The sequence below is a fragment of the Schistocerca gregaria genome, chromosome 3, assembly GCF_023897955.1.
Source record: "Schistocerca gregaria isolate iqSchGreg1 chromosome 3, iqSchGreg1.2, whole genome shotgun sequence".
NCBI classification, from domain to species: domain Eukaryota; kingdom Metazoa; phylum Arthropoda; class Insecta; order Orthoptera; family Acrididae; genus Schistocerca; species Schistocerca gregaria.
The window spans coordinates 338,023,566-338,036,654 of record NC_064922.1 but is presented as its reverse complement, the minus strand read 5'-3'; the positions used below and the strand labels follow the sequence as shown (position 1 = coordinate 338,036,654).

The 13,089-nt window shown below is 42.7% G+C and overlaps 1 protein-coding gene across 2 annotated transcripts in view; it reads right to left on the bottom strand.

Moving 5' to 3' along the window:
* Positions 1 to 454: 454 nt before the first annotated feature.
* LOC126356334 (facilitated trehalose transporter Tret1-like) overlaps positions 455 to 13,089 on the bottom strand; it is a 37,920-nt gene continuing 25,285 nt past the window's right edge. Inside the window, exons 5-7 of one of the 2 annotated variants that reach the window (XR_007565631.1) lie at positions 9,861 to 10,073; positions 3,596 to 4,282; positions 455 to 2,376 (exon numbers count right to left, since the gene is read on the bottom strand). Coding sequence is in view for 1 of the 2 variants with exons in the window: in XM_050007317.1 (XP_049863274.1) it covers positions 3,803 to 4,282; positions 9,861 to 10,073 (693 nt within the window). In the remaining variant the exon portion in view is untranslated. Of the gene's footprint in view, positions 4,283 to 9,860; positions 10,074 to 13,089 lie in introns of both variants that reach the window. The other variant, XM_050007317.1, reaches the window with a different exon arrangement.

Below are 13,089 nucleotides of genomic sequence, written 5' to 3'. Positions count from 1 at the left end.
TGGCTATAGGCACGAGTCTGATTACCCCAGTTACAAATGTTTGCTGCGTGTGCCACGAATTCCTCGTTTATTAGGAGAGCGGGCAAAACTTTGTTGTCTGACACAACCAATATTTATAAACTCGCCACATGACTTTTCGTTTTAAATTTTATTTCAAGAGATTGGCCATCCTAGTTACTATTATTTGCCGTAGTTTTACTCTCGCAGCTGTCGTGATCCAGGCAACAATGACCAACGACGACGAAGAACGGGTGGCGCTTCTGCAGATGACTGCGGGGAATAACTGCACTTCATGCAAATCTCTGTGCTGTGTCTTCGTCGCTGTTGCCACACTTTCTTGGGAAGTTGTATGACGAAGATGCATATTCCTTAAGGGCTGACTGGAAGTGAAATGTTTCAAGTATATTGATGAGATTTTCCTCTTTAATCAATAGACGACATATAGAGATTTGAGTAACGTATTTGCATTAGTAGTAAATGTTTTATTAAAGGAAAAGAGTTTCTCCGAACATAGATACATACAGGCATTTAACAACATCAGTTATTCGAGACGGATTTAGTGATTTAAATACGTTGGCTGTAGAAAAGAAACTTTCTGCAATTTGACTTAGTCGCTTTTAACTAATGTATTAGCAAATAGGAGGAAAAAAAGGATGTAATATTTACTTGGATGCATACATACGTTTGACAAAACTGCTTGCGTACATCATTTTTTCGTTGTTTTGCTTCGAACGCATATTAAAAAAGGGTGAGTACCTGTCGTACCGGACACACATTTTAAAATATTGTTGCCGTTAGCAACAAGGAAATACATGGGGCGTCAATCAGATAGAGAGCATAACAACTGATTGTGCTCATTCGTTGTTTCCAGTGGCATCCAAACGTTTGGCATGCAAGAGACTAACACTGTAAGTGTTGCCTACACTACAAACAGTTTACATATCTAACACAAACTAAAATGACAAACACTTTGATTGCGCTGACCCTTAGCGAGCAGTTGACGTGTTTGCACGAGAATTTGAAGATCGCTTCTTATTTAATGCCTTGGTTTGGTGACATCTGTTGCTGATAATACACGTAGTCCTTGCGGATATTCAGTTATTCTTGAGCACATATTGGAAGAGGAATAACACAGCACATGTAGCTGACATCTGCTGGTAAAAACTCAGAGGTGTTCAATGGATCCGTTTACTAACAACTACCTATTCGACAGAATTCCGCGAAAAAGTAACAGTGCCCCTGAAATTGCCCTTCTGAAAGGCGGTAAGATATATAGGAACCGTAAGTCGTACTAAATTGCACAGAGGTAATACTATGGAACAATCGTGGAGGTAATATAATTTCAATACATACCCATAGTAGTAAACTGTAACATCTTACCACGTTTGTCCATTTATAATTGTAAGGAATTGTACAAAATAAACGCCTTTATTCGAAAAAGTACCACCTGTGGTTAATGTTTTTTTAATGACTTTGCTAGGAACTTATCAGCCGAGAAGGAATAGTTTGCGAAAATCGAAATCAGCATCATTTCTCAAGAGTTTTTTAGTAACCATTTCTTGCTAAAACAATGTGCAACATATTGCTTCGAGCATTATTTGAAAAGTTTAGGAATATACTAGTAACATCTTTTTACTAAAGCTACTAACAGATTTGTCTCAAGACCGTACTCTGCAGTGGCTTCCGAGACATTTAAGTAGATTTAGATGAGAGATACGTAACAAATGTGCATGAAGAGATACATGAAAAGCAATGAAAACTAAAAAAAATACAAAGATAATAGATAGCTGTTACTGACGTATATAGGTAAATTTTGGATGAAGATGAACTTGTTGGGACATGCCTTGAGACGCCATGCATCTTTTTTTCTTTGTTGTTTTCGTTCTCCGCCAGAGATTCTCACGATGACTTTTTGTAAGGAGACTTCTTTCCGAAGGGAGCTCACAGTAACTATTTGAAGCATGTGAATCACAGAATTTCCATTCACCGTCATTGCGAATGTTACGTCACAAAAGCAAAAGGAGACAAAACGGAGGTTACAACATATTTATGATCCGTCTAGGTTGCTTCTATCTCTAATGTTATGACTGGTTCCATTTCCATCGAACCATCTTTAGATTTCTAGAGATAAAAAAATTAAAAAAAACATAGCGTGACATGAGATACACCGTGTTTCTATTAGACCATATGTAAAACCTGATGTATTAAAATTTATCTGGTGTAATAGCTGCATTTGCCGTGTTGCGTGTTTTTATGATTAGTTATTTTATTTTTCTTATCTATGAGCATCTGAACATATTTCGATGACGCTTAAAAAACCATAACGTTAGAGATATAACATCTCTACAGGGTGAAAAGTATTTAAACCGAGAAACTCTGCGAGGTTATAGGGGACATCAAAACAAAAAATTTTCCCTAATGTCATTTTTTCCTATGAGGAGTTTTTAAACTGGTAGAGGAAGATTTCTCTGGTCGCAAATTAACTGAACAAACAAACACTTTTCCATTTTTTATAACCAAGAGACAACACATTAACACAATCCAATTTCAGTTACATTACATTTTCAAAAATGCCACCATTGACACATAAACAAAGGTTACACCGACGGATCATGTTCTGTCTTACACGCTCAAAAATCCCAGGATTATCTTGAATTGTTCCTGCTGCTGCTACTATCCGAGCAACCAGATCCTCTTCTGATGCAAGACGAGTTGCGCAAACAAGGTTGCGCATCTATCCCCACAGAAAAAAAGTCAAGATGAGACATATCTGGGGATCGAGCAGGCCATGGTACAGGATCACCTCTGCCAATCCACGTTTCTGGGAACCGTCGGTCCAGGAGTCGACGCACACGACGACCGAAATGTGCCGGCGCCCCGTCATGTTGGAACCACATGCGTTGTCTTGTAGGGAGCGGGACGTCTTCCAGCAGTTCTGGCAATGCCCTGGCGAGAAATTTGTAATAGCGCCTGCCATTTAATGGTCTAGGTAGCAGATGCAGCCCAATTAAACAGTCCCCAACAACACCGACCCACACATTAAAGAAGAACCGCACTGATTGAAGGATCCCGCTCCACATGCTGCAAGACAGCTTCCTCAAATTGCAGCGTTCTGACCGTGCGACTGCGTCCCTGTCCAGGTAATCTGCTAAATAACCCAGTCTCACGCAGACGTTGGTACACAGCAGAAAAGGTCATATGATGCGGGATACGGCGATTAGGATATTGTTGTTGATAAACTCGCTGTGCAGCTCGTCCGTTGTGGTGCGCTACGTAGTACGCACCAACCATATCAGTGTACTCACTGCAGGTGTATCGTTCCATTAGTAAACAGAGACAATGCAGTACTACCCTGTTGGACAGCAGTTGCCTACAACTGAAGAGCGTAATACGCCCTCTAACAACTGAAGATCATAATACGGTGTCTAACAACTGATGAGCGTAATACTGCCTCCACCGGTTTAAATAAACCTCATAGGAAAAAATGACACTAGGGAAAAATATTTGTTTTGATGCCCCCTACAACCTCCCAGAGTTTGTCGGTTTAAATACTTTTCACCCTGTAGACGAACAATAAAATGTCTTTTAAAATCACTGATTGTGGACTTGTCCCAAAAAAGTCAATATGCCAGTTTTGCGACAAAAAGGAGTGGGACCTGAGACAAAAGCGAATGAAATACGGAAGCGGCGATTCGTCAGAGTTTGTCGTGGAGAAGAGTTCAAAATTAAACTTATTATTGGCTGATGTCGTGAACTGGCTCTCGCATCCGATTACAGGGACAGGCACGCATCACGAAGGAGTTCACGACTTCCCCGCAAGTTCCTTCTGTATCTGCGCAAGTGGTTTGTTTCTGGTCTCGATGACGAAGAAGAAGATCCAGGTGGCAGCCACGAAACAGATGCCCGCGTACACCCAGAAGGTGATGGCAGTGCCGAAAGCGCCCACCAGGTTGGTGAACGTCTTGGAGACGATGAAGCAGAGGATCCAGTTGGCGCCACCGCAGATGGAGCTGGCGATGCCCTTGATCTCGCCGGGGAAGAGCTCTCCGATCATGGCCCAGGGCAGCGGGCCGGTGCCCAGGGAGAAGGTGAGCAGGTAGGCGCACATGGCGAGCAGCGGCAGCCAGCCGACGCCGGCCACGGCGGCGGCGTTGTGCTGCTTGAGGTGGAAGTAGACGCCCAGCACCACCATGCAGGCTCCCATGCCCGACAGCGACAGCACCAGCCACACGCGGCGGCCCGCTCGCTCCACCAGCAGGGCGGACAGCAGCGTCGACGCCACCTGAAACGTCAAAGTGCTGACACACCACTCCCTGGTAGCCCATCAACCAACCAGAGAGAAATACACACTACTGGACATTACAACTACATTACCATTTAGACGCATCTACCAATGTCAGATATCTCCATGACTTTCCTCAGAAATACGATTTGTACTTACTGGCAGCCAAAAGGAACACAACGAATTATACACTGAATGCTAGACTCAAGTCAAGCAGACAGAGTATTTGTGTGAGCCATTTTACAATGCACACCGTAAACATTTTGGATCTGTTAGAGATTGGGGCTCATAATTTAATGAGAATTTCGAGTATGAACTAGCATATCATCATCCCCAGGACAGAGCATTTAGTCTAGACACAGGTGATGGCCACAACACACCCCTTCTGGATCAGTGTTCTGCCTAACACAACCGATAATGGTTCAAATGGCTCTGAGCACTATGGGTCTGAGATCATCAGTCCCCTAGAAATTAGAACTACTTAAACCTAAGGCCCCGGGAGTAGACAACATTCCATTAGAACTACTGATGCCCTTAGGAGAGCCAGTCCTGACAAAACTCTACCATCCGGTGAGCAAGATGTATGAGACAGGCGAATTATCCTCAGACTTCAAGAAGAATATAATAATTCCAATCCCAAAGAAAGCAGGTGTTCACAGATGTGAAAACTACCAAACTATCAGTTTAATAAGTCGCAGCTGCAAAATACTAACGCGAATTCTTTACAGACGAATGGAAAAACTGATAGAAGCCGACTTCAGGAAAGATCAGTTTGGATTCCGTAGAAATTTTGGAACACGTGAGGCAATACTGACCCTACGACTTATCTTAGAAGAAAGATTAAGGAAAGGCAAACCTACGTTTCTAGCATTTGTAGACTTGGAGAAAACTTTTGACAATGTTGACTGGAATACTCTCTTTCAAATTCTGAAGGTGACACGGGTAAAATATAGGGAGCGAAAGGCTATTTACAATTTGTACAGAAACCAGATGGCAGTTATAAGAGTCTAGGGACATGAAAGGGAAGCAGTGGTTGGGAAGGGAGTGAGACAGGGTTGTACCCTCTCCCAGATGTTATTCAATCTATATATTGAGTAAGCAGTAAAGGAAACGAAAGAAAAGTTCGGAATAGCTATTAAACACATGGAGAAGAAAAAAAACTTTGAGGTTCGCCGAGGACATTGTAATTCTGTCAGAGACGGCAAAGGACTTGGAAGAGCAGTTGAACAGAATGGACAGCGTCTTGAAAGGAGGATATAAGATGAACATAAAGTAAAAGCAAAACGAGGATAATGGAATGATGTCGAATTAAGTCGGGTGATACTGAGGGAATTAGATTAGGAAATGAGACAATTAAAGTAGTAAAGGAGTTTTGCTATTTGGGGAACAAAATAACTGATGACGTTCGAAGTAGAGATAATATAAAATGTAGACTGGCACTGGTAAGGGAAGCGTTTCTTAAGAAGAAAAATTTGTAAACATCGAGTATAGATTTAAGTGTAAGGATGTCGTTTCTGAAAGTATTTGTATGGAGTGTAGCCATGTATGGAACTGAAACATGGACGATAAATAGTTTGGACAAGACGAGAATAGAAGCTTTCGAAATGTTGTGCTACAGAAGAACGCCGAAGATTAGATGGGTAGATCACTTAACTAATGAGGATGTACTGAATAGAATTGGGGAAAAGAGGAGTCTGTGCCACTACTTGAGAAGTAAAAGGGACTGGTTGCTAGGACATGTTCTGAGGGATCAGGGGATCACAAATTTAGCATTGGAGGGCAGCGTGGAGGTTAAAAATCGTAGAGGGAGACCAAGAGATGAATACACTAAGCACATTCAGAAGGATGTAGGTTGCAGTAAGTACTGGGAGATGAAGAAGCTTGCACAGGATGGAGTAGCATGGAGAGCTGCATGAAACCAGTCTCAAGACTGAAGACCACCATACACACACACACAAACCTAACTAACTTAAGGGCATCACACACCCCCATCCCCGAGGCAGGATTCGAACCTGCGATCGTAGCGGTCGCGCGGTTCCAGATTGTAGCGCCTAGAACCGCTCGGCCACCTCTGCCGTCTAACAACACAACCATAGCCAGAATTGATAACATCCCCAGTGTCCATAAAATCGATCATAGTGATGCATGTACACCTGTAAACTCCGTCCACCGTCCACAGACCCTGCCAGCCCCATCAGCAACGAGCTGCCGCCTCATCATCTTCTCCCAATGGCTCATCAGATGCTCCCAGCCATTGTCAGTTTCCGTTACCTGGGGCCACTACTATTCAGTCAGGTAGCTTCTTAGCTGGGAACTCGGGACTGAGTGCACCACATTCCAGTCCACCCACCAAGTAAAAATCCCTGGCAGTATCGGAAATCGAACCCATGTCCTCTTCATGACAACCAGTCGTAGTGTTCACTCAGCTACTGAGGCACACATTTGTATGCAACTGACCATTAAAATTGCAACTCCGTCAGGGCTGCATGCAGCAAATGTGAAACTACCAGGAAATATAACACATGCTTGGGCATGCAAGTGATCAGTTTTTCAATGCAACCGTACCATCTCACAAGGGTACAAGAAGAATGATTGGAACTAGGGGTAGATTTTAAGTTACGCACTGGAACTAAACTTTTATATTGCCTCCTGTCATAAACTGACAGCTCGTGTGATTACCGGTAGGAGTCTCTGGTGTAGATAGTCCGCTTAATTACTACCCATGACTCGTCGAGTCCAGATGGTGACAACATGGCAACAAAAGGAGTTTGTGTCCTCCCTTTCAATGATAGCAATTCAGTTATACGTTTACGGTGTAACTGCGTTCAAGAGTACAACACTAGTCCTTCTACAGCTCAAAGCACTCTACGATGGTACCAGCAGTTTTAAGTCACTGGTTGATTATATAAAGATTAGTCGACAGCATCATTTACTTCACTTCACTTGCTTCTACACCATCAATTGGTATAGCTCTGTCATTTGGTCCACAAATTTCTGAACTTTGACCAAAGAGTGATCCATATCGGTTTATGTCAATGCTACTTGATTTAATCATAGGAGTTCAACCTTTCAATCCTGTACAAATTCCCTTACCTAATAGAGCTATTCTTCTTGTATCAACAGTAACTGTAACATGAGCATATCATAAACTTTGGAATCTAATCATACACAAGCATTGCAAGATCTGTTTTTCATAATCTAGAAAAAGTATAATTCGTCAACGTGATTCAAATAAAACACAGAGCAAGAACAGTAAGTAGCCATGATCGGATCCTGTGGAACAGGAACTAAATCTGCAATGTACTGTACCATTTATTCCATAAAAGCGTAATTTGTCTAATGAAATGTTATATTTCTGCAATCGAATGTTCCCGATAAGTGGCAATATATCCCAACTGATGATATTTTTCAAGATTGTTGACATTGTCAGCCAGGATATACGCGATCTGTTGTAAATTTTTTATTTATGTTAGGGATTGAAAATCCATGAAGCCAAGATGGCAACGGTTTCGGCTAACAACCAAGGCATCTTCAGATCAAGAAACATTCTTGATTAGTGTAGGTACAAAATGATATAAGCACCGATTATATCAGTTACTAAACTGTAACGGCATAACGCCTTTCTTTTGTGACCATCGTTCATTTATATGGCCAGGAACAATGAAAAAATATTTTAAATTATCATTTTAAGAGAGATTTTGACTATGTGTGAAGCTGTAATCGCACCAACGCTATCAAGGTTAGTTTATGACCTGAAGTTGGCAAGATTGTTATCCAAAACTAGTAAATAGTCCAAACAAAGTACAGTTCTGGTACGATTTTGGCTTCATTTTTTTCAGTCCCTAATACAAATAAAAAGTTATATTTTGTTATTTGAAAATTTGATTACTTGCTCAGTGAAACTAGAAATAGCTGCCTCAGTAGAGCGACCCTTTTGAACCATTGACAACAGCTGAGACCTAGAGAGACATGCTTCAAATGTCGTATGTTACTTACTCGTATGTATGAGGTGAGACTCACACGAAGTGGATCAAGAACTTACGATGAAATCCATATACTGGCAGATAGAAACCCTCGTCAGCTGGAAGCCACGCATCTGTTTCTCTTTAATATCAGTGTGTGGGCCGCATATGTGCATCCAACAGTTTACCAGGTAGAGTAATATGTGCTGATTGTCAACTTCTCTGTGCGGTGTATTACCCGCACTGTTGGAGACTGTATTGCAGCAAGACAACGGATACAGTTTGTGCACCATGACTAGTCTCCCAGTTCCCTAACTAAACTGCAAAATTGAATCAACTGAATATATAGTTCCTTGAATTGCAAATATTAAATTACTATTATTCTCATGTCAGAAACATAGATAAAACATAGTTTATACTGTTATTGACAGACCAACATAGTTTATGTAATCTTTGGGTAAAATTAGGCCACTTCCAGTGGATTTTCACTTGCTTGGTGAATGTCATTTTCAGTGCAGCGACTGGACACAGCCAACACTGAAGCACATGTTGAACAGTCTGTTTTTCCCCGCAGTCACATTGGGTTCTGTTTTGTTCAATGTATCCACATTTTGTCATGTTAACCCGTGATCTGCGCACTCCTGACCTCAGCCCATCCAAGGACTTCCAGACTGGCCATTTATGGTCATGACTAGGGGATCAAGATTTTGAAAACCTTTTCCAACCAGGATAGGATACCTCAGCCCTACATAGTGACAGCCTGCCTTCTTCTTCAGTGGTTGTTAGTTTCTCCGATGTACTGAAGAAACTTTTTCCTGACCTCAGTCGTTGTGGGTAGGGTTGTTGCCCATGAATGGGATGCGTTTTTTCGTGTTCCATTTTCGTTCTTTCCCTGCTTGCTGTTATTTCTCCTGCAACAGGAGGTGGTGCAATACCTGCAAGGTGGTAGAGCCATTCGACTGGAGCTGACATCAAGCAGCCTGTTATAATAATGCACGTGTCGTTTAGGGCAATGTCAAACTGTTTGGCATGTTCTGACTTTAATCAGACAGGAAGGCATACTCTGCAGCAGAGAAGCACAATGCCATTGCTTAAATATATTGAAAGGTTACTATCCTATGGTCCGCCCACTTACTTGAGCGTGTCTGACGCCAAGCGGCCAGCCCGGGTTAGATTCGCGGCCGGGTCAAAAATTTTCTCCGCTCGGGGACTGGCTGTTGTGTTACCCTCATCACAATTTCGACACTCAAGCGGCCTGACGTGGGGTCAACTAAAAAGACTTGCAACTCGGCAGGCTATCTTCACCAGGTGGTGACCCCTGGCCACTAATGCCACATGTCCATTTCATTTCACTATGCTGTGGGTCAAAACCTCACTAGTCGTTTGAAGAGATTATCGGGCGAGGCTTAATTAGACTTATTACAACATACAAAGAGACATGTAAGCAGCCATTCCAGTCGCGATTCGAACTAAAAGAAACTCTTAAGTGTGGAGACATTCTGAGTACGTTCTGTGACGCACAGGAAAGTAATTTGCAGAGTATTTATGTGTTGTATGTAGATTCAGGTGCAGATGGTGCCCAAGTGAAGTGGAGGACGAGGCGCGGGAGGGCTCACCTGGACGACGCCGACAACAATGGCGCAGTCGCTGGGGTCCATGGAGGTGCCGGCGGCCACAAAGATGGGCACGGAGAAGAAGATGATGATGTTGACGCCGGACAGCTGCTGCGCCAGCTGCAGGCCCACGCCGACTGCCAGGCCCCGCACCGCCGCGCGAGACGTGAACATGTCCCGCAGAGAGCCAGTGCGCTCCTTTGTCTCCGTCACAGACTGTAGCAAAAAAGAAACAAAAATAAAACAGAAAAGTCAGGGTGGTTCATATTAACACTGTGTGGCGCTTTTTCCACCTGCTGAGAACCCATAGTTCCTTAGGCCGGTATTACTCTATCAAATTTCTTTGCCCAATATCTTTGTCAAATATCTTTGACAAAGGAATTTGATGGTGTAATAGGGAACTTTGTCAAATGTCGTCAAATATTTGATCAAATCTAGGGCCTCGCTGTAGATTTGATCAAAGAAGTCGCTTATCTTCTGTTCACTGCAATGTGAAATGTTACCACGTGGAGCGCTAACATCGCTGCAGCTTTCTGTCGCCTGTAGTGTTTTTATAAACATTGCTGGTAAATACAATTGGTGTGTACCGACAACTACAAAATTAATAAAGATGTATAAAGATGATGAGGCGCATTACAACGTGAGGCACCCTGAGTACAAAAATAGATTAGGAAGATTGGAGATCTAACCTAACCTAACCTAACTCTCTCCTGTAGCAAGGAATCGGTGTGTTACAGTGATCCTGTCTTCTGCAGATGTAGCAGTTCTCATGTCAATATTGTGCTTTGTGATATGAGGGTACACTTCACTGAGCACATACAGAAATGTATGCTCATCCATTCTTAAGTAATTGATGTACGACTTGAGGTCCTCCACTATAAGCTCACGTAACAAGTTTTGTTGAATGCTTTTATCGTGTCGTCGTAAAACCCACAGCTTCACCCAGGCACGCTCCCTTTCTTTTTCCCCGCTTCTCTTCTGCGTGTGCACACAGTGTATGTATGGTACACGCAACTGCTGCGGTTAATAGCAAGTTGCTGTTGCCAGCCATCTTGAACTTTGACGAAAAATATGATGACAGTGCAATACCCCTTCTAGCGCTACGTCAAATATATTTGACGGAATATTTGATCACATCTTTTATCAAATCATTGACAAAGAAATTTGATAGTGTAATACCGGCCTTACTGGCAATAGTCTGATATATAACCATGCTCAAATGTACAGTTCCACCCCTACAGCAATTCCCAACGTTATTTCAGTTTCGCCTCAAACAGTCCATCATGGACTGCAGCCATTATTTCGTGCAAATCTTTTTTTTTATGTTAGTTCCATGAAATTCTGTACCCTTACACATGTAGGATGGAGCTAAACTTCTGAAGTTGATGACACTCGTCTTCTGAGGGTTTTGTCCACGGTGCTTCGGTACAGATTAATAACGTAATTACAGTTTATTCGATTGCTACCCCATTTACCTTTGTTTCTGTGAAACTGCCTTCACAACACGAAACCTAGATCAGTGGTAATCAACATGGTTCCTACCACCCGCTAGTGGGCGTTCCAGATTTCATAGTGGACTGTGAGCACTTGGGACTCAAAGATATTTTCATTACATTCTCATGAAATTTTTGCGTAAACAGTTTGGTAAGTAATTATAATTATATGTTTTAACTTGTTGGAACTCTGATGTATGAATTTTATAGCGTCAAGTTACTGTCCTACCTTGTAAATTACCATTACTGTAGAAATCGTAGTCGATTAGAAAATTTTATTACTATCATAGATACAAAATTGCGAGATACGTAGAAAAGGTTGACGGCCCATGACCTAGAGTAAAGCAACAAACTTCAGGTGAAGTACGTACACAATCTGTTCTGTCAGTGCACAGTACAGTGCCTAACTAACGCATAGCTCTTCCCCTGCAGGTACTGTTTTGAATGTTGAGCGTCGGGATCACTGTTAACGTACAACAAACTTCTCATTCTGCCTTTGTCCCGTATCGGCGCAGGGTCTGCATGATTGTTTACACATTTTGTGTGGTTAATTTAACGGTTGGTAAGATGCCCTTCCTGTTTCCACCCCCTTGCACCGCCGACGCAGTATTTGCGCTCCAGCGGTCTACGTGTAGTGTCATTCGTGTGAAAGTAAGCGGAAGTTTTCCTAAATGTTTTCGTATCGCGTAACTGTGTCTGAACTTGAGTACGAGACTGATATTCACCTAATAGGATGTGGAAAACCGCCTAAATACCACATCCAAAGTAGCTGGCACATCGACCCTCGTCATCAGGGCGGATTCGATTTGGTACACGGGCATCTTCCCGTCCCGCGTAGCGCCGCTTTAACACGCACGGCTATGTGGGCGGGTTGTTAACGCACAGTACATCTAACATTGCAGGTAAAACAAACCAGGGACAGAATCGAGTAATACACAACGCAAATGAGTGTGAATGGTAAACTATACATTACTACTGTCAACAACAAAATCCATGAGTGAGTGGAAGAAGTTCCCCTCCAAACAAGACACATTGTTCTTACCAACAACATTCGCACTGTCGTGTGTATATTTTCAGTGCAGTTCAAATGTCCATGGAGGTAAGAAACGAAACGAAATGCAAAAATATTCTGTAACGAGCCACCAGAGACCACGGTTCCCTTGCAGCAAAACATTTTGAAAATGTCCCCGAACAACCTTCATACTTTGTGAACTTTGATAATATTCAATTATCTCTATAAAATTTATCTGGTAAGGGACCCATATCAAAGTTCAAACGTGTGTGAATTCCTGAGGGACCGAACTGCTGAGGTCATCGGTCCCTAGACTTACACTCTTTAATATCCCTCCTGGAAGGCGGCGCGTGGGTCTGCTCCTGAAAACTGAAAAGTTGGCCGAATGACGAAAGCGAGTAGGAGCAGGAGACGTAAAACACCTCGGTACTGCGTGTAAAATTATAGATGTTTACTATAGGCTAAAACCAAGTTAATAAATGGTTACATAACTTTGCCATGATGAGCACGTAGGTGCGAATTCTTAGACCCGTCGTAAGTAGTGCAAAGTCTCTACATGATGCGTAAGTGTCCCGGCTGTATTGTCTTAATCAAATGGGCTGAATCCGGAGCGGAGCTCGTATAGCCCCACAGCGCCGGCTAGAGGGCGCTGTCGTCGGTGTCGGTGTAGAACCAACCTAAGAACTTGCACCTAAGCCGTGGCATCGTAGCTATCGATACCACACAC